The sequence below is a fragment of the Manduca sexta genome, chromosome 7 (genome assembly GCF_014839805.1).
Source record: "Manduca sexta isolate Smith_Timp_Sample1 chromosome 7, JHU_Msex_v1.0, whole genome shotgun sequence".
In the NCBI taxonomy this organism is placed as follows: domain Eukaryota; kingdom Metazoa; phylum Arthropoda; class Insecta; order Lepidoptera; family Sphingidae; genus Manduca; species Manduca sexta.
Genome location: NC_051121.1, coordinates 8,796,835 through 8,822,473, shown reverse-complemented (window position 1 = coordinate 8,822,473; position 25,639 = coordinate 8,796,835). Strand labels below are relative to the sequence as shown.

Here is a 25,639-nt window from a genome sequence, read left to right as displayed (position 1 = left end):
CGTTGCAAATTTTATAATGAATTTCGCCCTTTAGTCGTGGTGCATTATTCATTGTTACTAATTAAATATTTTCTTACTAATTGTTTAAACTTTGCTGATATAAATACTGAGTTTTGGCTCTATATCCATTATAGACCACAAACTAATATGATTTGATTATATTACATTTTGTTTTCTTCTACTGCTGTTTATTAACTATGGAGCTAGTTCAGGTAATAGAAAAAATATTTGTGAAAATATTTATCACCTCGTAAAATAAACTCCATGATTTTAATTATTGTTTCAGATATTTGTACTAGGTTTTGCGCTTTTCGGAATATTGTGGTGAGTGTCAAATATATTTTATTTACTTGTCCCAATTTCTTATTTAAGCTGTTATTTAAATCTATGTATATTGTAATATCGCATAGAGTGGACCATGGTTTAATAAAATCATCTTAATTAATCTTTCTTTTTCCAGTAACGCGACGAGGCGCACTCTACTGAAATACCATACAGACCGCTCTGGAGAACATAATCACGAAAGCTCCAATTGCATTTGCCTACCAAAAGTCGAGAATGCTCAACTATTACCTGACTTGATAGATCCTAAAGGTGTTGGTATAGAGAGGTTGGTAATTTATTTCTATATAAACCCACAGACATATGAAATAACTGCATATACACCGAATGTAGAAAAGCAGCTAATTTTTCCAGACCTACCCTTAGATGTGGGTGATAATTTGGTACCGGTTAAATCCGACGAGAATGTAATTAATTTTGTGATTTTCAATCCGAATAAAGTGGTAAGGACTACAGTTAGACATGATCCTAATAATGTAATGGTTAATGAAAATCCCAGTGATTCAATCACAAATGTACCAAATATTCCAAATATTAGCGAAATGCATTCTATCGATACACCGAAAGATCTCAATTTTCCTGCTCTTGAACCCATAGTAGACGGTATTATCAATACCCCGAACGCAATAAATGGGGTCATATCACCTGGAAGTAATGAGGAAATACACATTAGACCTGATACAAATATTAAAATAATAGACATTAATCAACAGAAGCCCAATACACAAAATCTGGTGAATCAGTTACTGCCAACTCAAGAACCTGTTATTACACTACAAAATATTAACGAAGTCCCACTAAATAATATTTTAGATGGGTGGCAAACAGACTCCATAAATAATATATTTAAATGGAAAGGTTACGTACTAAATGACATGGACCATCAACCAGCTATAGATATTCAAAATGTTCAAAGGCCTGGCTATTTGCAATTCGATCAATGGTTCCAGCAACAAATGAACTCCCCTTTGAATAAGGAAAACAGCATCAACTTCCCTGATGATAATGTTTTGAAAAGTCTTGTGTATAAAAATCTTTTCCAAAAAGGTATTATTTCTATGGACAACGGTATATTGAAAACTCATCAAGGAGACACGTTAAATCTTTCCAATCTCAAATTGCAACCAATTTTAGTAGGACTTTTAGATTATAACTATCCCACGACGGGAGTTCGAAATAAAATAGTTCCCCCATATTATGACGCTATGGCATTGTACATGAATCATCCTCAGAAAATTCTTGGTATAATTCCAATGAGCTCAGATTACAGCCCTAATTCTATAGGTTATACTAGTATGAATGTCAAAAAAATATTTCCTAATGTGGTATCTTCTAGACTTCTAAAAACTCACTGCATTAATGGCAAATGCTATACCAGTACTATGGCTAAAGACTTTCCTTTGAGATCCGGTAAACCTGAGAAGAAAGAAAAAGCTCATGAAGATTCTGATGAAGGACGATCTACTCAAGACGCAGATAAAGAAATTATAAAGATTTATCGCGGTACTGGTAATCAATTAGGCTACTTAAATATTAATCAATTAGAAAATATAAATAAAAGAAAAGCAAAACGCATTCCGGTTGCAACCGATCTTTTGTCAAAACTATACGGCATTATGCTGGGTGAAGAGGCTGATAGGAAAGCTGGTAAGAAGACAAGTCCATATGAAGTCAGTGCTATAGAAGATGAAGGACCAGACTTCAGGATCGTAGGTGGAAGTGCAGCCACAGGAAGTGGAACACCAGTAAGCAGTAGGGGCAGATCGGTATTTAATTAAATTTTCATTTTTATTGTATAGATTTAATTATTATGTTTGTGGGCTATCAACGACTTGGTTTGAATAATGGCATTGGAAAATATTTAAATATACTTTCGGGTTTTGGCAGCATTCAATGACTTTTTATTTACTTTATAATTCCTAAGTTGTCCCAACAACAAAAGGCTGAAACTTGAATCAAACATTTACTTAGAAGTAATTAGTAGACGTGGACCAAACATATTCATAGAGATCCTTTAGTGGTCCTGGAATAGTAACAATAATATATATTGTATAATAATAGTAATAAAAAAAATATCCAATTGAGAATTAGTAATTTGTATTAACTCCATCTCATATTTTTTCTACGAAGCATTACAATATTTGAATCGGATGCTAACAAATATATTTTATGAATTTATAATAGATGGCGTTACACAATACAAGCTACGCCATCTATCATTGCACTATGAAACAATATTGCCAGTCACAACATTACATCATTAAGTCATGTACTTCATAACAGAGGGCACTAAATACAAAATTTATTTATTACAAAGGTAACTCTAGATGGCGTAAATATTATTATTTTTGAAATTGTAAAACAATAATGAATCTAATTGCATTATTGTAAACGTCCATATATTTTTTAAATTTTAATAATATTATTCATACAACTATAAATTAATCAATGTTTTTTTGCGGGTTTTGACAAAATTGTTAAACATAGTACTGACATCTAGTTTATATCGATGTAAAATAACATGCGCCCAAGTTCAACCACTCAAAACAACATTCAACAAGTCAAGCAACTAAATGCAAAATCAAGTCACTAGTCAGTGCGAGATTGTAGCGGGAGTGACTTGACTCGCTCTAAAAATAAATTCTGTCGATTCTCCCGTTTCAAAACGTACAAAATAACTTGAGTTTTCAATGACAATAAATGCAAAGTGCTTTGTAGTGATCAATTACTGCAGTTTACCATTTAATCGTAGGTTAATAATGAATGTAGATTAAGTTCTTTGAATTTAAACATTTGTATCGTAAATTCGCGGTAAATTTTGTGTTGTGAATGGATTATCAATGTTGTTCTTATAAGAGGATGTTATTAACAAACAATTTTGGAATTTAATGGAATTTTGTAACAGGTAAGTGTTTGTTTTATTATTACAATATGATTTACGAATGCGTGCAATGATGCATTTGTAAATGTAGGTAGCCGTATATATAATATAACATTAATAAATTTTACAAATTAATTACAAGTTACGTAATAAAATAAACCACCAAGCAATGAATTTTATAAATACTTAATCTTATTTATGTAAAAAAAAAATATACCCAAGTACCTAATTTATAATTGATTTTGAATAAGAATAATACACAGCTACCAAGGTAAATAAATTATAAGTGTTATAAATAATTTTGATTTTATTTTAAGTAGGTCGGTATACCTTCATCATTTTTTAATATCTGCATGTACTTGAAACAAATGTCTACTCGTACTAGAATAACTTAAAATCATAAAAACTATAGCATTAAATTCATACAAAATTATATCAAACAAATAAGTAAAATTGTTGTATCTATCAAATAAAATATCTACCTACAAAGTGTATTGCTTGTTATTTTATAAATTGTAGAAAAGGAATTAAATACTTATAAATAAGACTACTCACCTAGATATATTGGGAAAGGATTAAAGTAGGCACAGCCGTAAACAAAAGCTAGTTATCAATAAAATAGCAACGTTTGTCTCAAACTAAACAATTGCCAGATCATTTCGCCATAAGCCAAAGTTTTGTAACAAATGGCGCACAAACTTAACGCAACACGAGAATAATTGAATAACAAACGTAATAGTAACATGTGATTATTTGTGTAGTTTTGGACCAGTTCGCATTGGTTACGAAGGTCGGACAACCACCGCAGTAAATGAGGAATCGTCACATAAACAACAAGGATTTATTAGAACATTCCTTTTATTTATTCATTACACACAAAACAGGTTATAATCGGGTACACATTGTATACAAAATTGTTTAAAGTTTTTTTAACATAGATATAACCCAAAACTTGTGTTTTGAAATTTGTTTTATTAACTTAACAACAAACCTTTGCCTCGGCGTAGCTGTATTACAAGCGCTATACGACACCGCTGAGGTCTCGGGTTGAAATACCGAGCAGTGATATTGGGTTTTGCTACTCAGTATCTACATGGAGTTTAGAATTTGTAACTTTGGAATGAACTCCCTACATTGGTGATCCCCAAGTGCTAACACTTGTTCGTCTTTAAACAAGGCTTCAAAACAGTGCTTACCTCCTTATATGGCCGGCTATTAAAATAAAAAATTAAGTTATTTTATTTTTAAAAAGGGTGCTATTATTTTTAACACTATTATGTTTGTAATTGATATAAAATTTTAATTTAACGAAGATTAGTAAATAATAATGCAAATGCATTTAAAAATAAACAAAGTCCTTACTTTAATTGTAAATAAATTACCGCTTATTACTGTGAAGTATAAATGAAAAATAATGATTTGTTAACATCACATAAATGAGAATTTATTACTTTTCACAACATGCCGTCGTCAATCTTGCAGTCGTCAATTACGGCCTGCCTTCTTCTGAAATAAAAAGATATTGCTCATTAAAAAGAATTTAAATATCATTTGTTATCTTTAAGTCTATTTATCTAATTTCTTCCTAAAGGAGTCCTGCCCACTACACCATTCCATTACAGTCTAATATAGCCCCATACTTTTCAATTCAAAGAATATTTTTTGCCTAACTCGTTCCTAGCATGGTCATAATATGAAAAGATGTAGTGGACAGACTCCTCCGACGAGATTACGTGTAAGGATTTGGATACAATATGTCCCTACAACTCAGAACTGTCCATTCATACTACCTACATATCTTTATTTATTTAGAATTAAAAATAATAATAACTATATTAACAAGCCATTTATCTAGATACATCATAAACGGCTTTGAAGAACCATTTAATTTGTGTATATTTCGCTGTATTCTAAGTTGCCTATTGTCTTAGTTGAAATTAAGACATTGTCAAATAAATAAAATGACTCATTTGTTTAGAGTTTCGTAAGTTCTTATAAAATTATTAATGCTTTTTTACGTAATATGTGAGAAATGTTTTAGAAGGTGCACTATAAAATGATTGTATATCACAGCAAAATGTTTTTAATATCCATGAAATCGGCTTTATTTGGAAGATTATTTTGTCATTTTTCATTTATTTCTCTGCGCTACTAACATGAAGCTGTAATTAACCCCTTGAATGTCACTATCCTGAATCCTTCGCTCGATTCGCTGTTGGTAGGATATATTTTATATCCGCCTGGATAGCGACAGCCGTACACAAGGTGCTAAAACTCGCCGGTGGCCCACGTAAGTGTGTCCCGTTCCGGTATCAGCTCGTGTAAATCCGGTTCCATCAGGCCGGCATAATTGTGTCAACTGCCGAGGGGTAATCATCTCTCGTCAGTCGACAGTCTATTGGACCCTACTCCATTTACCATCAGGTGCGTAAGGAACAAACTGCCGTGCACGTTTTTAAAAAAAATCCTGCATTCAACTTCGAGGAAAGAAACGTGAGCTTATGCCACATTATATCACGGGATAATTAAACATTCCCTGGGGATAAGCAATATGTCAGAAGGCATTCTTATCCGCCGCGATTAATATTACTTCCGCAGCCGACGTGTTGACGTGCTGACGTGTCCAAAACCGGTGAATTGAATGGAGTGAAATATTTTACTTGTCACTACTAATAAAGGAGTGATGTAGGGCATTATCACAATGCGAGGTCATTAATAAAGGTACGTGTAGTGAGACTTTCAAAATTGATATTTTAATGTCCGTTTTATTTAAAAAAATGACCAACTCTTTAAAAATCGATATAATTTTATTCATGATGCAAATCATTTCCTATGTTTGCATTTAATTTTACGTTTTACAGAAAAATAGTCTCCGGCAGACGCAATATCATACTAATATTATAAATGAGAAAGTTAGGATGTATGTTCGACACTTAATCACGTCATAACAGCTCAACTGATCTGGATTAAAATTGGCACAAAGATAGATTATATTCTGGAGAAGCACATGGGCCATTTTTTATCCTAGAAAAATATATAGCGGGACTATTATATTGAAAAATCACGCGAGCAGTGCCGCGAGCAAATACAGTAATAAATAAAAAAGCTGTATCTAACATCCTCATAACCGACTGGCTTAATGCGTCCTATTGCAGCGCAGACCTCCGCTCCTATTATGGGAAATCCTGACTATAATCCACTTCGCTGGCATGAAGATTAATGGACGTTTGATAGCGGTTCTAGAATGTTCAACGGGTTGTGAGATGACGGGATAGATATTTTACAAAATATTGAGTTACAAAGTATTGTTGATAAACAAAAATTGTTTGACTACATAATATAGGTATATATTTTAAATTTTACACTATGAAATGCTGTATCTTATTGTTTTATTGCATTGAATGTTATGATGTGTAGTTCTGTAGTTCCGTTATGTACTAAATAAATTAATTAATTAAATTTAGATACTTGGTCGTTATATTTACTCAAGCTCAGATTTCGTAACTAAAGATGTCGATTTTGTCTTCTATTGACGTAGGACGAATTTATCGCACAGTTTTTTGTAATGGTAAGAGGTAAAAAAATAAGCATTTATGCGAATATATAATTAATTGATGTAAAAAAACAGGGTACATTAGTTTAGTGAATGCATAAAGATTTTTATTTTTATATAAAGAAAAAGACACTGTGATGTATTTTTGAAAAATAATGCATTATCGCTTTGTTTCACGGTGAAGGAAATCATCGTGAGAAAACCTGCATACCAGAGAGTTCTCTTTATTGAATTTAAAGAGTGTGTAAAATCTACCAATCCGCAGGAGACCAGCGTGGTGAACTAAGGTCTAATCCCTCTCAGTACTACAGTAGGCCCAGTGGGACAGTATTTAATACTGGGCTGATTTTATCATAATATGTTATTTGCCATGGTCAGATTCTCTTTGCAAAGATGTTAAATAGACTGATTAATACTAAGATAAATCTAACTTCTAAAACATTGCACAGATCATGGCCGATGAGGCCTTGTCGATTCGTTCGATGGTTACAAAACTACTTGCTCAGTGGACTGTGTTGCAATTTTTTACCTCTGTATCTTATTGTTTGTTAAAATAATAATATACAAAAATATATTTATGAGAAGGAACTTCGATAGCGCTATCGTTTATTCCATAGATTTAGGAAAATGTATTAATCTTGTTTGTATTTCTTTTCAACAATGGTTATAATAAAGAGTACTTATTTGTATTTGTATTTATTAACGTGATTCAAATGCAATTTGTCAGTTGTACCTAAACTTTAATGACGTTAGGTAGTCTAATGTTTTCACCAACTACGAAATGACCATTTCTTCATATTTGCTATCTTGCAAAGTAGTAGTTGGAGTAAAAAAATGTAGACCAATATCCAAAACAGATCTGTCTTTGACAACCAACCCGTCCGAAGAAACCCAACTGGAAAATCTTGTAAAAATTAAAGTTGCCTGAACTGAGAATCAAATCTAAAACCCCCACAGCCATCAGATGCAATCACGAGAAATTGAAATACGAATAAAAAGCGTTGTTTCTCGAACAATTGAATGATAAGACGCGCCGTCAGCTCAAGGTTAATGCCACCTGCCCATAAACAGAACCAACCAGAACTTTGTATTCCAGAGCCATCTCACTACAATGCACTCGATAATAATCCCAGTAATTTTAATGACTCACACACACACACATCACACATTTATCTCCGAAGGGGTATGCAGAGGCGCAACCAGGGCACCCACTTTTCGCCAAGTGTTTCGTCCCATGATGTGATAGGGGCTGAGGCTATCGCCATATTGGACACTAATTCAAGACTCCGAGCTGATACTAAGCAGAAAAATCCAAATATAATAATGAATGGATTCGAACCCAGGACATCAGAGCGCTGTCGTACCGCACATGCAGCACAACTACGCCACCGAGGCAGTTTGTTTCTATATACCTACTTAATATTATTATCTCAAATCACAGTGCATGTTGGTGATCCGAATTTTTAAATCTTTGTCGTCATCTTGGCCATTTGTGGGCCAGTAAAAAAGACGTGGTACTTATGACGTAAAACATGTTTTGGAGATTGCATCTTTAAAATGTTTACAACGAACCTAAGAACCAGTTTTGTTTATAAAACGGAATGTATTTCTATATAAGAGTTTTGGAACTAAGCGAAGTAATTGCGAAGTCAAAATTAATGTTAATAATGAAATATTTAATATTATAATTAATAGTAACTAACAAATGTGCTTATGTATTTTTCCATGTTCCCTGGCAACGAAAAATTCGGAAAAGGTTTACAAAATATGTTTCGTACGAAAACCAGCGTCAAACTGCGTCTAGCAAAAGAACGCAGATGTCGGTAACAAATTGTCGTACGCGCATACAATTTTATTTTAAAGTGCAGCCCGTCCGTCCTCCGCATTGTTGATGTCATTGTAAACACTCTTATTAATGCTGTAATGTAAGACAGATAGATGTTTTTATTGTATAAAATCAGCATTTATAAAGTTTTTAAAAAAATACTCTTATTAATGCTGTAGTATAGAATAGACAGATGATTTTTATTGTATAAAACCAGAATTTATAAAGTTGAACAAAATATTCCTTCGAGCCGGATTTGAACCAGCGACCTATGGATGCCCATTTTAATAACCTCTACAGTCCACCGCTCTACCAACTGAGCTATCGAAGGTAATGATAAGATTATAAAATTATACGCTGTCTTTAAAGAATATACGCGATAAAACTACAAATCATAAACTATAAAACATATACTGCGTCACGTTTCATCTTCACTTATACTTTTAACTACTGGCATTTTAATTTATCTTGTTTATAAACCGGTTGAAATTTTTTATAATACTTTATTGACATCATATATTCACTGAATATTACGTGTTTATTCACAATAATATGTTAAATGCAAAAGTAACACTTATATTTTCACGGCTAAACCACTGAATCAATTTTGATAAAATTTGGCAAAGAGTAAGCTTGAGCCTCACAATGCCCAGTTTTACACTGGCTACAATCTCCAAACTGGAACACAGTACAGCTTGGTGGTAGAAATAGACAATGTGGTATTTGTCACAAACTAAATACCTCACGAAGATGCAAGTAAAGGCTATCGTATATTTAAGATGAGCTTCTAACAAACTAACTGGTTATTAAAATATGCACGCCTTTAAAACAACTTTTAGATGATTACGATTCAAATGTCAATATTTAAGCAATATAACGAAACAGGTTAACCTAAACAAGGAAATGTTATTCGGATTATTTTTGCAGACGTGCAGCCGTAAGCGTTGTTTTGCGGAGAACATTGTAGTTAGAATAATTATTTCGTATTATGGGACATCATTATCTCAGATATCTCGAAGAATTAAACTCAGTAATACATCTCATTCCTCTGTTAATAAAATTGTTCTTGAGAGCTCTAAACAACAAACACTTATTCAAATTTTATGTTTTATTGGTAATAACATATGACCGTTTTTAATATATCAGTGGAACTACTGTAGACATTTAGTATTAATTTATGTTGCAAAAATGATGTTAAAAATTGTCAAGTTAGTAACAATTTGAATAGAAAATAATTCATAGTTCCCTTTATTTATCTTTCGGAATTATTGAAAATTTTCTCTGATAAAGAATTGGAATCATATAATTTAATTTGCACATCAAATATACTTACCTTGTGGGCTAGCAATTTGTCTCCAACATAAATTGGCCGGGTAGCCTCTACCGAAGTAGTTTTCGAAGACAATCTTACCTCAGTGTCTCAGTTAACCAATGTTTCTACAATACCAGCATAACACCTGTTTATAAGTGGAAACAAAAAGCAAAGATGCTCGTCGAGTAGAGACCATCTGTCAACACAGCTTGAAACAAATCCCTACTCAAAGAAAGACCCGTACCCCAACTGTTTGCAAATCTCGACCAAGGCGAAACCAATTGAAAATAAAAGTATAACTATTCCATTACCAATGCAAAAATAAAGTGTCCATGGCTTGACCCTCGTTAGCGCAGTAGGTATTAAAGCCGATGAGGTCGTGGAATCCGTTCCCAATAAATCAAAAAACGAAGCGCGCGATATTGGAATTGGCACTATTTTGGACGCTTGATAGATTATCACATAAAGCGACTGTCATTAAATTTTGAGTAAAGGTATTTAAGTTTTTATTTTTATAAAAAAAATCATAACAATTAAACTATTTATAAAAATATAGTCTAATGATATTAAAATTATCCTAGAACTACAAAACCTAGATCAAACGACTGAGAAGAATGTGGCGATTCCAAACATTTATATAGATTTTCGGTATATTAGTTTCATAGATACGATAGCCTTTTAAAGATAGAAATATGATGTGTTCGCCTTGCGATACGATAAAACAAAAAGAAGCGCAGCGGTTCGGATATTATTATTAAAATTCTGCTTACCCTCAAAAAATGTAACGTAAACTTACTTATAATACAATATGTTACACTTTGATAAAACGTTTTAACTTACCATTTGTAATACGCAATACAATACAATTCTAGTTGATAATAATTAAATGTAAACATAAAATGCCATTTATACCTTATGTTCCTGGAATTTGAATCCAAAATCGATTGTAATTCAGATTCGATTTAATTTACCATTTATCAAAACACAGATAATGAGATGAGACTTTAATGGACCTTTTGGTGTGTTTATATAATTCATGACATTACTAGAATGCATGCGACTGGCGAATCGACAAGTAAATAATAATGTCCCTGTGAGATATACTCTTATACCTATGCGGCTTTAATGTGACATCAATGCCATTTATTATTACTTAGTCAGCAATATGACGAGACGAGTTTGCAGTTTGCCTAATGGTAAGCGATACGACCGCCCATAAACAGTAGAAACAACAACACCTTGAATTACAAAGTATTGTTTGGTATTCCACTGTACTCTCCATCCTGAGACACTAGATGTTGTCCTCGTATGTCCAGTAGTTACACTGGATTCAATCTCACTTCTTACGAATATAAAATATGAAAATGTTTGAATGTTTGTTAGAAATGTACATAGAAACTGCTGAACGGATTCGGATGGAATTTGGCAAACAGATAGATCACATGAGATGACCACATTTTGTAAAGTTATTTAAGATTAATGTACGACTTTAATTATTATTATTATCTGTATCTACCAATTAATTTGCATGCCGAAAAAAAGATGAAACCATGTAATTGTTACAATGATTCTTGTAAATGAATAAATAAAATAATATACTTATTATTCCGACAATAGCCTCAAACGGGCGGAGCATAGCTACACCGAATAAGTAAATAAAATAATTGTTAGTTTTTAAAAATGAATGGAGTCATTTGCTAGATTAAACTCTTAACAAAGAAGTTAGGGCAAAAAATCGTGTTCTAAGTGATGTTATGTTTATTGACAGTAATTTTTTTGTTTTTTCAACCTCGCCAATGTTTGTCTTAACGCCTTTTTCATGTTCTTTGTTCGTTGAAACTTATTTTTAACATTGTTCAATGTATATAGTTTAGTGTACTTTTTTGAAAAAAAAAAACGAATCTTTAAATTTTTTCTCTGTCCTGATATCATTCGGAGCAGGCAAGGGTTTTTGCGTTTGCCGGTGGTAGGATATATTTTATATTCACCCGGATAACGACTACCGTACACAAAATGTTAACAACCCGCCGTAGTGGCCCACGTAAGTTTGTCGCGTTCCGGGATCAACCTGTGCATATCTGGTTCCGACAGGCCGACATAATTGTGTCGGCTACCGAGAAGTAATCGTCTTTGGTTACTCGACATTCTATTAGATCCTTTTCCACTTGCCATCAGGTGCAGTGAGAGTTACTTGCTGTGCCCGAATATAAAAATAAATACATTAGACTTTTCCATTACAAAAAAAATAATCTTCACTAATTATAATCGCATTTATATAACACTAGGCGTTGCTCGCGGCTTCTTCCATGTGAAAATTCTTTCACGCTACAAGTCCTTAAATCTTAATACCGATTTAAAACGTGACAAGAGAGAAGACAGCACCATCTATTAAAAAAATATAACTTAAAAATTAAAATATTTCCTATAATTAATTAAATTACTGAAAACTTGCCTATATATTAATCCAGGACATGGTCCAACCGTGTGCCAAATTTCATCCCAAACCATTCAGTAGTTACCAGTGGCGAAGGAGCCATAAAACCCGATTACTGTCGGCTTCGTAACTTTAGTAAAATCTTATTATCATTGGAACGATTTGCAAACCGTATTAATGCATATCAGTAGTATATATGTTGTGTCAAGTTCTCTTTCGGAAAACGTCACACTTCGCCATTGATAGTTACTGCGTTTACTTCTAACAAACATACAAGTACTTTCGCAAACGTTCACATTTGTAATATAAGTATGATAAATAACATAAAAAATAGTTTTACTACATTTGTCTCAAGCAGTCTACTATCTAGACTGTTTGAATTCGATTCGTTTCGAAAGGAAACATCAAGCCGAATATTCGTGTCCCACGATGTGCCGCCAGAGCGAGCATCACGACTTGTAACAAACAAAAACACTCATAATGCAACCAATCGTGATTGGATTGTCACTTATCGTTGCGTCTCTTTATATTTTTAAGACTTCGTACTGAATAGTTAATAACTACTTTAAAATTCAGTTGCAAAATTTTCTCCGAAAATACAAACATTGCAAGTTAATAGTATAACAATAAAAGCTTGTAAAACAGAAGCCTCTAGGACCAATAGAGTTACCCCATTGCAGGTCATGTCTGGATGAGGTTCATGGTTCGATTCCCAGGCCGAAAGACCATGTGTCTTTCGTATCGAAAGACCACTTGGCTTGCTCGAATTTTTAAATATATGCAAGACGTGATTATGGGCTCCCTTCCTACCGCAGCATGGGACAAAGTATGTGTTGGCGAAAATTTGTACAAAACTGCGTCTGTCTACGCCTTCGGGGATAGGTATGTATAAAATTACTTGTAAAGATCTAAGGGTTAATTTATCAGTGTGTGTATCTGTGTGTGAACATCATATATTTCTAACGATAATATTATCTATATCATTTCTTTCCGCCTTCATAATAGCATTCAAAATCAATAAATTTGAGCCATTTTAAAATCATCAAAATTCTGCAAATTTTATCTAACAAAGAAACTTAATGTTGCTAACCAACTTCTATATTATAATTTAGTATAATTACTTGACATTTTCACCAAAATTTTGTCCTAGAACAAAACCTGTTTGACATCTTGAATAGTTGAACAAAAAATACCAATAAAATACTATAACGTCGACTTAAACGATCACCAAATCACGTGAGGACATGCACAAAGAACTTGTCAAGGTATGTCCAGAATTATTATTCGAACATGTTTGCGGTCTCATCGGACTGCTAAGTGTGGAAAACGGTACAACACAAGCTTTGTTTTTATAACCTTCTGGTCTCGACTTTAACCAGGTAAAGGTCTGTAAAAAATAAACTCAAAAATAGCTAGAGATCTTTTAAAAAGAGCAGTAGTTCCAGAGATTTTTATGTACAAACAAAAAGCAACCTTATCAACTTTAAATAAAGTAATGACATTCTTTCCATTCCTCAAATACAATACAGTCTCAACGCTTCATTTATTCCTAATTCAAACCCCGTACAACCTCAATCCATTACGAATAAACTCTCATAAAAATGCTATAGACCGCGCCGTGGGCGACTCGACCAGCAATGTAGGTTAAAAGATCAACAACCAATATTTCGCACTTACGCAGACGCACGGGAAGGACCAATTTAAGAGCAAGAGATCACATTAGGTCAATCGTGGACGTCGCATGACAGATGTAAAATCTCAGACATACTGTTTATTAATTGACTGTTGTAAATTAAGGCAATGGAGACTATTGTTTCTGTATTATGTATTGTAGTTTAATTCTATTAAATAGGGTCATGAATTCCTTTGCATCTTTCAAAGGCTATAATAATAGTAGTTAATGATATGCCTATACTTATATCAGGCCAGTATTATATACTATCCCACTACTGGATATAATTTTGATTTGGATTTATGTAGTCACATAAATTAAAATCAAATTATTATATATGCCTTGGTGGAATATTTGTATCGCTTGCGTGGTACGACACAGTTGAGGTCCCGTGTTCGATCCCGAGTCGAGCAAAATGGTATTGAGTTTATTTTCTCAATATCGCCCTGTAGTCTGGAATTTAGGCTTGCCTCCTACTATGGGACGCAAGACACTGCGAAAAGTTTTTGCTCTGGTTGCACCTACTCCTGGGATAAAGGGTTGATGGGTGTTTAAAACCAATTATAATATTGAACAAATAAATCTAGTATTTATTAGTAATTCGTAAAATAATTACGGTAATAATGTAAGTCCGTTGGTAAATTGCACAAATCCTTTCGAGCAAAATGGTATTGAGTTTATTTTCTCAATATCGCCCTGTAGTCTGGAATTTAGGCTTGCCTCCTACTATGGGACGCAAGACACTGCGAAAAGTTTTTGCTCTGGTTGCACCTACTCCTGGGATAAAGGGTTGATGGGTGTTTAAAACCAATTATAATATTGAACAAATAAATCTAGTATTTATTAGTAATTCGTAAAATAATTACGGTAATAATGTAAGTCCGTTGGTAAATTGCACAAATCCTTCTTTCATTAAATTTCGATTATTAAATGTTACTCAAATATAATGGAGTTAAGTCGTTGTCCTGATAGATAATTGTAGCTATTTTACTAATGTTACTTCTTACTATTTTATAAATACAAAATTAAGTGAAGTTATTTATATGTTTAATAGAAGTGAATACATTTGAATGACATATGTCATTGACCAAGTATTCGACTGACATTAGTCCAGAATATACATTTATAAGTGGGATGCTTTTTTATTTTATATTTTTTTATACGGACGGCAAAGTTACCTCACTACACCTGATGGTAAGCGATGTAGGTTCAAATAGAACGTCGACTGACGAGGCCCTGTCGCCAAACGACATAATAGGAGACTGTCCTGTGATTGATTTTGTACATTATTATATATGTAATGGTTAAAAAATGAGCCAATCATTCATATTTCAAATATTACTATGTGCCAAAGTGGGCGCGAAGTGGGGATATCGCTTCATCTCTTTCTTTCGCATGCATCGTAATGCCCGATGACGTCACACGTGGGTACTTTCATCTTTTCTGTTTCTTTTCTGTTCTACACGCCTCTTTTTTGTTTCTTGTTACTTACCCCTATTACCGAAATTGAAAGACTTATAACTTGTTGATTTTTTACCGGATTTAAATAATTCTTTCTGTGTTATAATTTATATAACGTAAATATTTCATAATAATAAAGAACAAAAATTAGTCCGGTTCCCTATTATGCCGGCCTGTTTGAGACAGAATTACAGGCTCCGAACGCGACACACGTGAGCCACTATGGCGGATTTTTTTCACGGCAGCTTGTACGCAGACGAAACCGCGTGCAAAACATAGTCCTAATAACCAGCCAAAGATCTACACAGTCATCGCCATTAAGCACTTAATGATAGAGGTCAGCTGTCTTGCATCATTTTAACACGATCTTTATTTCATATTTACTAATGACACGTGAATCAATGGAATAAAACATATATTTTGCCATACGTAATTATTTTGGTAAATACACGTGCAAAGGTCTTCAAATGTAAAATATTTATTAAATATGTTTATTTATGATGACATTTATCTTGTTTTGCTGAAATAAATGTTTATTTAATTTATTTGCTTGTATTTTATTGGATGCAGCTATTTGTTTTAAACTAATAAAGATAAGCGAAATGCTTGAGAACTAAGGGATTTCCCTTTTAATAATAAAATACACATCGTAAAATTATTGCAGGAATTTCCGTGACCTCAGTACCTAAACGATAAAACGTTTGAACAAACCTTAGTGCAAATATTTGCGTTACCAACAAATATTTGCGAAGCACTAACGATATTACTTGTAAATCATTATCCTTAGGAAAGTAATTTAACAATTATTATTATTATCATCTATACATATTATAAAACAAAATCCCTTTTTATGTCTGTATGTTTTTTCAAAATTTACTGAACAGATGTTTATGAAATTTGGTATGTAGATAGTTTAAGACCCCGGGAAAGTTATAGGCTTTCTATCCCGGGAAAATATTTAGCGGGAGTTAAATCCCGGAAAGCTCGTTCACGCGGGCGAAGCCACGAACAAAAGCTAGTTTATGACATTGTAGAAACAAAAAATATCAAGTCACTACTCTATGACATTCTGTGTTCGCAAAGTCTAACAATATAAATTGTAGGATGTCCTTAACTAGTTAGAAATGACCTATAACTGTGCCGTTTGTATGCTCATTGTCAAACATTAGAGACTAGTAAAGTACAATCAGCAACAAAAGTAGTTGTACAAATTCAAAACTCAAACCCTTTTTTTTATCTAAAATAAAGTATACCCTTTGAAGTTTATTTTAAGGTATAAAATACGATCATTGATAAGAACACAAAGGTTTAAAGGCGATTTGATTTTTTTATTAGATCATCTAATTTTGTGAATTTATTTTAAACACCATGCACCAGCCCCGCTAAGTCATTATCTGTTATTTCAAAATCATCACCAACTTCTGGTCCAAAGTCCTTAATTATTGACTTACCTTTTAACTGCAGGGGCCTTTCTATGTCACACGTTGTTTCGACAGTTCGTAACAAACACGTAACGCACCGCGTCGTGTTTAAGACAATAGAAATTCGCATACATACCTTTCCACACAAATTTCAAGAAGATAACGTACCGTGACCTTGTTACGAATTTACACTATCATAGAGAATAAAGGCCCAAAAGTCTACACTCGTCTTCGCTTTCTGCGCATCATATCTAGGAAGATTCAGCTTTTTTTGCTTTGAGTGACGAGACGAGCTGACCATTTCGATGGTAAGCGATACGACTGCCCATGAACAGTAGTTAGTACATTGCGGTGGTACCAAACGGACTCTCACATATACCTACCACCAGTTAAAGACAAAGTCTATTCTCTAGAAAACAATTTCTTTTTATCAGACATAATATTCTTAAAGTGCCTTGAAAAATCCAAAAACCGAATATCTAAATAAGAGTTTTAAGGCTGTTTCTCACTTTCCTGGTATTGTGAATGTTAAAAACCTTGTTATGAGGTTAAACAGGCATTTTGTAGGCACAATGTGTCCCTCTGATGGACACGATGAGACCCAAGCCGACCGCCATTGCTGGAATATCAATGATTATTATTTATAATATAAAGTTTAAAGCGGATTTGTGTCGTTTCTGCATTTGAATGTAAATTATTAAATACAATGTTTTGTTACCTATGGATATGTTACTGCTCTTTAAAGATTAAATACAAGATATTAGGTTTAAAGATGGACCCTTTTTGGAAGAACTAATTATAGAGGTATAGATAGTGTTCTCATGTTTTTTTTTATCCAGCCACGGGAATTTGATCCCACTACACCTATAAGTGGAGTGAGGAATAGAATATCGTTTGACGAGAGATGATTACCCCTCGGCAGTCGACACAATTATGTCGGCCTGTTGGAACCGCGCCACACTTATGTGGGCCATTAAGGCCGCTTTATTATAACATTAAGGTGTATTCAATGTAAATTACAAATAAATCGGTATTATATTGTATTTAAAATATATCAGCAATAGACACTAAAAATAAATAAGAGAAAAGTATCCTGTGTTTAACAGTTTGTTTCATAACATTCAACAAACTATGCAAGGTGATATTGCCGTAAATTTAAACACTACATAATTTCTTGCAAGACATAAAAATGTTGTGTAATATTGCAAATTAAGTAAAACAAGAATAAAAGGTATATATACTTGATAAACCACAAGTTTACTTGATTAATACACTACTATATAATAGTTAGTTAGGGAAAGGCTGGTAGGTTAGCTAGGTTAGGGCTTTTATTGTCCTCACCGGTGAGGATCGCGACGCGTTTCTCCCTTATTGCTTTTTCAAAAATACATATATACATCATTTTATTTCTTCTTCCCTGCCAGCCCGAGCTGGCTTCTTTGTTTACTAAGTATATTTTTCATTTATTTTATTTTCAATATAAATTGTATTTTTTTATATAAGCTAATTTAATTAAGTAATAATTAAATATTGTCATGTACCTTGACTTATCATAAGTGCAACCATGTTCGCCTACGTGATGAATAAAGCATTTTTATTTTATTTTATTTTACTATACCATATTAAGTAAAAAAAACAATGTACTTAAATAATGTTCAAACAAATGTTTTAATAAAATCTACAAATCACCGAATACAATAGAGTTAATTGAAGAGTGCAAAACATTATTTGTATGCTTTGTTTATTTTTTTTGTTCATGTTGAGGCTCTTAGTGGTGTACTATTCGACGACAAAAACAGCGTCTGCGTTTCGCCTTATAAGACTATCTAACAATAATTTTACCGGTCATGGCATTGGTGACATAACTGACCTTGAGTAATAGAAAGTAATTAATAATGACAATAAGGTAGTTGACTTTTTTCAAATTTATCAAAAATATATTTCATCTAAAATATATCGAAAAAATAAATAAGTTATAAATAATTTGGTAGAAAGGGAATCTGTCAAATTACAGTAATAGTGAAATGTGACGTCACCCAGTGTCACCGGCCATAACGCTGCGTGAGTGAGAAAAGGACAGCGCGATAATCCCACCACGCCCTCACTTTTGCTCACAACAATATTTCAAAATTGAATAACTGCTTTATTTTTCAACCAATTTTAATGCTGATTTCACCATAGAATTTCTTTTTCATATTATTTTCTCTTACATATAAAATAATAAACTATATCTAAAATAGGAAAGTACCCTAATATATTGACCTTCGTCACATTTCGCTCTACATATCCGCCAGTGAATCTGACAGTGAAAGGCGCCGTCCTTGGTTCGGACGTCTTACTACGATATTTATTATGCCATGGTACGTTATATAGTAAATGACTTTAAGTGATCTAATAAACCTCGTGATTGCTCCAGATATCTTAAAAAATTAAATAGTTTGTGAAGATGCTATAATGTTTGTTAGAAAGGAACGCAGTCTGCTGATCGGATTTTGATAATATTTGATGAACAGAAGGGTTCAAGAGATAAGTTCCAAGTTCAGATAAACATAATAATAAACTACTTTATCCAAGATATAACATAAACATTCATAGCTTTTTTTATTCTGGAAAAGGTCCTTTAAGCAGTCGGAGACACGAGCAGCCTTTTACGTCAACATACTACCCGATCTCGATCGCAACTTTGCCGGTATGAAAGAGTTTTCTTAGAGTAAAGTACCCTATATCCTTCTCGCGAATTTAAACTATCTCCATACCAAATTTCATCAAAATACATTCGGTAGTTTTTGAGTTCATGGCGTTCAGACAGACGCGGTACTAAATTATGTTTTATGAAGACAAGCGCTCTTCTACCTTTTTGTATACTACTCATAAATGCTGGTTAATTCCTATAAATCATTGAATCAATATACTATACAATCATCACTAATACAAACGCATGGAATTTATAATGTATGAGGGATGCCCAGCATGATTCTCCTTTAAAAGATCTAAATATGTTAATCGTAGTTTTATCTTTAATGGCATATTATAAAATCGTTTTACATAATGGCGTATTTATTTACAAATTATATTATATTGCTCATTAAAACGGTAACACATGATAAAAGATTAAATAAATCTTTGGAAAGAAATCGGAACTTTAATTAGTGTAATAAATATATTAAGGAGTATAAGTACTTAATGCCCCAATAAATGAACCTAAAGTCGTAACCAATTGACCTAAAGTAGACGATGACAAGCAGCTATAGCCTAGTTGGGAGTGGAACGGACTGCTGAGACGAATGTCCGCAGGTTTAAAGCTGAAGGGCACGCACCTGTGACTTTTCTTAAGTTATGTGTGTATTCTTTATGAATTATCGCTTGCTTAAACGATGAAGGTAAACATGAGGAAACCTGCATACCTGAGAAGTACTCTATAATAATTTTGAAGGTATATGAAGTCTGCCAATCTGTACTAGTCGAACGTGGTGGAGGTGAAGGCCTATTGCCTCTCAGTAGCAGAGCCCGTGGCTAGTAGTGTCTGTCCTTCTACGTAATATAGGGCTGTTGTTGATGAAAATGTGTTTTTATTTTTAGATAATGATAAAATCATAGAAACAACAGACTCTCAAAGAGACTCAATGTAAATAAGAGATTATAAACACACCTTAGCCAGGGTAAAGAGCTCAAGATATTTGTAATTGCAACGATTGTATCAAAACTAGGTTCAGTCAGGTCACGTATGGAAATAACTGGTTTCTGCATTGTCCTTGATTGTGAGCTATTCTGTAATGCAATGAAGCGCTTAACTCTTGTTTAGAAATGTACTGTTTCTCTAAAATGACCATCTAAGAGTTCGCTGGTCTGGTATTTGACACTCGAGTCACTGTTCTAAAACACTTTCATTCTAAATGCAATAAGGTTGATAATTAATAATTAGGTGTAGATATTTTTATGACTAAAACATGAAATTTTTTAAAAAATAAATATTTTGAATTGTTTTGAAAAATGTGCAACATGCTTTAATAACCAGCTCTGAAATACTAATATGCTCCACTACCAAGTCTTGCCTCAACTGCCTTGGAAACGGGGTTCTATCCTGCGACCATTCGACGTCTCAGTCTGTTCTCTCCACTACACTATGGGCTCTAGGCTATCGACCTAGAACAATAACATGCAACTATTGCACTATACAATAGCAAAGCGTATTCATAAATGTAATGAACTTTGTTCCAAAGATCACGATGGCCTTTCCTAAATTCATTCGAGTTTCAACATTCAAGGCAGTATAGTGTTATATTATGCTGCTGTAGATTGTATAGGAAGCTATACTTATTTATTTACATCAACTTTACCTGATACGGGCTGTAGGTGTGACGGCCAATGCCCTAACGTATTTCGAAATGATAAAGATCATTATCGCTATAATACCTATTGATATGAGGTAAATCAGAGTTAATAAATCATAAAGGGAAAGTAATATAGTATTGAATTCAAAACATATTAACTTATCTTAGAAATAAACGATGACCGTTAGCAAATTGTATAAATACTAAATGATTATGTTTACGCGAATGTTAGATACCGAAATGAAACTATTTTTACGGATTTTATGGCGGTTTTTTATATGTTATATTTTTGATTTTGTGGTCATGGGGCGAACTATGAAAGCTGTAAAGTGTTCGAAACGGTAGAAAATTATAATATAAAAATCGCGATAAAATCCGTAGAAATAGTTTTATTTAAAAAAATACTAAATTTGTCAGAAATAAAACATTATGATCAATCCAAGGAATTTGAAATGGTAACAAATTAGAACGCTCACCATTATTGACTGCTTAAAGTTAATGCATATTATTTTACATGGAAAACTATTGGTAAAACCCAATCTAATTCATTACATTTGACTCATTCAACCTTGCTTCAAGGTCAACCATCTAAGTTATAATATTAATACAAATGCCTGAACGATATTCGTCTAAGAGAATGTTCATTAAGAATTCCTTGAAACTCTGCCGGAAAAATATTCAAGCTGCCACCGTATGTAACGTTTCTCGAGTCTCCCCTGCATTTTTATGATTAACCTGTCAAACAGGAAGGGGAATAACGGCTGATTAATGAGTCAATCATGGCTGCAAACCTTAACAGCACCAGCAACATCAATGGTCAACCAATTGTAATTGGTACAATAAAAATTATTTGTAATGATTTGTCTAGAACTCGATCTTTTGCAAGAGCTTGACATCAATCAGGTAGCCAGAAATAAGAATTAGCCAAATACTTACTTTTTGCAACGTGCATGCATTTTGCAATTGTATCGCTGACGTGTCATTGGAGTGAGGTAGGACCAGATCAAAAGACGAATATGTAACGTAGGAACATCTGATTTATTTGATTTTCAATTTTATGTGAAACGTCTAAAAACTTTTACCAGTTTTCGTCAAGCCAAGTTGATTTGTTGAGTGTGCAAATTTTTGAATAACAAGAGACAAGAGTTAACAATCCACAATCACGTTTTTTGAAGAGTCCATCAGTTCCGGTTGCGATGCATTCTTTAGTCACGTTGCTCTCTGCTGACATTTCAAACTTAATTGTTTTATTACAAACACATTTAGATCTAATGTATTATTCATTTTACTAATGCCTTTCGTGTTTTGACTTCTTATTACCTTATAAGTATGAATTAATTTACCAAACTAACTAGTTTTTATTCACCCAGAAAGCTAACAAGTCAGGGGATTTACGATCTCTATTCGCCAACATCTAACATCGAGATTCCATAAACATCATTAGTAAGGCGACTTAAAAAAATGAAGTTAATCCTCTGCTAATTACCCTGGTAGAACAAAACTATACAGCATTTGCAGTCAAGTTGCTAGTTCAAATCTAATAATTGTTGCAACATCTAAAATATTCTTAACCTTTCATTGGTCTTACTGACTGACGCACTAACATACTAATCGTTATAATCATGCAGCTCCTTAGAGTTTGTTTAGGAGGATGTAACATCTTTTTGAAGTTGTTTTGGGTTGTTATCCTTCAGCGTTAACCCAAAACGTTCAAACGTCTGCAATCTTACCAAACTCAACCGGTTTGTATGCGAAATGACCACAATATGAGTACAGGTTACTTCGCTTTTGCAATGTGTGTGTACATATTGCTTATCTTAACGTCTGATGGATGATCGTGTGAACTAAGCTTAACAAAATTTTAGAAATATTATGCATCCTAACCCTAAATGTGCGACGTGAAATGCTTTTATAATATGCTAGAAATTAGTGATACTTGTTTTTGTCATAAAATACTAATAACACTTAATAATTAGCAGGGGAAAGCAAACAGCAATTATCTCCGAAAATAACATTTTAATGATGTGATATTCATTTGCAATGAATATAACATTCCTATAATGATGGGTTTTATTTAGAATATAAAAAACTTAAACCTTATACTATATAAAAACAGTCGGCCATATTTCTAACCTTTATCCAAGAATATATTTTTTGTTGAGAATCAATTTAACTCGCAATTGACGCAAACGAATCATGTTGCCATATTTCATCAATAATTGGATGGGCCTTTATATTTTTATTATTTTGAATCTTTGTTTCTTAATTTAGCATGAAACTTACCTTGTAATAGAGTGATTTTGTAGACAGTTTTATCTACAATACAGAAGGGTACATGATAATCTAAGAGAAAAGCACCGTAAAATTTCATTTAAATTGATTTTTGTGTGGCTACGGAGAGTGTCATCAAAAACCTTTCCATAAATGTTGACAACGCAATCATGCTTCTTCTTTCTTAACGTACCCTAAGTAGAAATACCACCAACAACCATTTTGAAGTCTTCATTCACAAATTTTATATGCACAGACATTTCTTCCTACTCTTAATAATTCTTTATTTAATACATTCATCAGTCTGACATAAATTGACGTTTACACAAATATTCTTTATTACATGAAAAGATAACTAACTATCTTTACTTATAAATTGCTGGACAGAATCCTGCACCGGATTGGGCCATTGAAGATCCCGTCTTCTTCGAATCACTCTACAACTTCTTCCACGGCATTTGTCCGGCAAGTACTGGGTCCACATAAACTCTTTCTTCATTCTGTGATAAAAAAAACATATTTACTAAGTCATTTTAGAACATAAATCAAGATGCGTCAACAATTCCATATTTATTATGAACATGGATATAAATAGATTTTATAGTTTCCTGTTATTGATGTATTAGAAATTAGCGTATCGGTCATCTGAATATTAATAAAGGATATAATAATCCTTTTAACAGCCATGGTGTGCGTAGTTTTACTGCTTGGGCGGTACAATTTCCGCTCTGAGATCTTGGGTTCGAATCCCGAGTTAGGCAAAGTGATATTGAATTTTTTCTCAGTCAACCTGGAGTCTTGAATTGGTGCCCAATATGACGATAAGCTCGCGCCGTCGCAATTGCACACGGAGGAAAGTGGGTACCCTAGTTGCCCTTCTGCCTGTCCTTTCGAAGTTAATAGCGTGTTGTATATTTGTTTACTTTCTAAGATTTTTTTAAAGTACATTTTCTAGGTCTATTTTTAGAATTCACTCACTGTTTTTGGGACTACTTCGAACATCCAAACTTACAAATTATGAATTTATATTATTAATAAGAGTAAATATTCTCGCTGGTAGATTCATAACTTTTCCTATATCAAGAACACTAGATTTTCGTCGCAGTTGATAAGATAGTCAACGTCTTGTTTCTAAGAATAATAATACGCACGCGGAGATTCAATTACCTACGTGATGTTATGCTGTTTGTTGAACCCGTGGTAGATAAGTGACAAGTGTACTTACAATTTGCCAAAACATTTTATTCAAAGATATGCAAAAATGGAAAGATTACATACGGTCACGCCTTTTATCCCCGAAGGCATCGGCAGAGACGCAATTCGTGCATCAATTTTCCGCCATGTGTATTTCGTCCTATGATGGGAATGGGGGCGAGCCTATCACCATATCGGGCACAATTTCCATACTCCGGGCTGATACTGAGTGGAAAAATCCTCGTTGCCTGACCCGGGATCAAACCCGAGACCTCAACATTTCGTCGTTTTCCATACGTTTTCCGTAATATTAAGTCACCGAGGACGCCTTGATAGATTAATTATCAAAATTTTACGTTACATGAGAACAAAAATTTTCAATAGTTCGAAATCAATAATAATTTAGATCATTTCTGCAGAACACAATCCAATTTTAAAATAAAACTGGTCGCCACGAAGGCTGCAAAGTCTTTGAAACGTCGGGAGAAAATTATGATATAGAAAACCGCGATAAAATCCGCAAATAGTCTTATTTTAATGTCTAACATTCGCGTAAATATAATACAATCCAATTTACCAAAGTAATGGACTATTTAGAAGTTAGATATGAAGAATAAGCCTTAATGGGTTAAGTATAAGAATTTTAAGACTTGCGGCTATTACGTAGACAATGCCATGTAACAAGTGGACAGCCACGTTAAACATCGCGTGTTTTTAAATCTATGATAACACTATTAAGTGAAGTACTCGTACAAACTAAGAGCACTTGAATGATGCTCATCTCTTGAATTGTAAACCCCATCAAGTGTCATAGAGATTTGTCATAATTTACTCGCCTGCTACACTAGGTTAAATTATTTTCATATTCATGTTACTTTTTTGTTTTTAATATATAAAGTTTTAATAATTAATTGTACGTGCTCAGACCAGCGTCGAGTTTGT

The 25,639-nt window shown here is 33.3% G+C and overlaps 2 protein-coding genes and 1 non-coding gene across 6 annotated transcripts in view; 2 read left to right on the top strand and 1 right to left on the bottom strand.

Annotated features, from left to right (window-relative positions):
* Positions 1–106: 106 nt before the first annotated feature.
* On the top strand, positions 107–2,231 carry LOC115445550. The gene is made up of 3 exons (XM_030171904.1): positions 107–212; positions 287–324; positions 461–2,231. Exons 1-3 carry the CDS (start codon positions 198–200, stop codon positions 2,118–2,120), a joined length of 1,713 nt encoding a protein of 570 aa, XP_030027764.1. The 5' UTR covers positions 107–197; the 3' UTR covers positions 2,121–2,231.
* A 675-nt stretch (positions 2,232–2,906) lies between these two features.
* Positions 2,907–25,639, top strand: part of LOC115456341 (torso-like protein) — a 61,297-nt gene continuing 38,564 nt past the window's right edge. For 3 of the 4 annotated variants that reach the window (XM_030185395.2, XM_037447750.1, XM_037447749.1), the window contains exon 1: positions 2,908–3,247. The gene's annotated coding sequence lies outside the window, so the exon portion shown is untranslated. Of the gene's footprint in view, positions 3,248–25,639 lie in introns of all 4 variants that reach the window. The other variant, XM_037447751.1, reaches the window with a different exon arrangement.
* Positions 8,843–8,932, bottom strand: Trnay-gua. Its single transcript is given in 2 exon segments — positions 8,843–8,878; positions 8,896–8,932. It is a non-coding gene; the product is annotated as a tRNA-Tyr (tRNA).

Excerpts from the sequence above, each read along its gene's own strand:
- LOC115445550 (XM_030171904.1), top strand. Across the intron at positions 325-460 it reads GCGCTTTTCGGAATATTGTG|TAACGCGACGAGGCGCACTC; the intron begins GTGAGTGTCAAA and ends TTCTTTTTCCAG.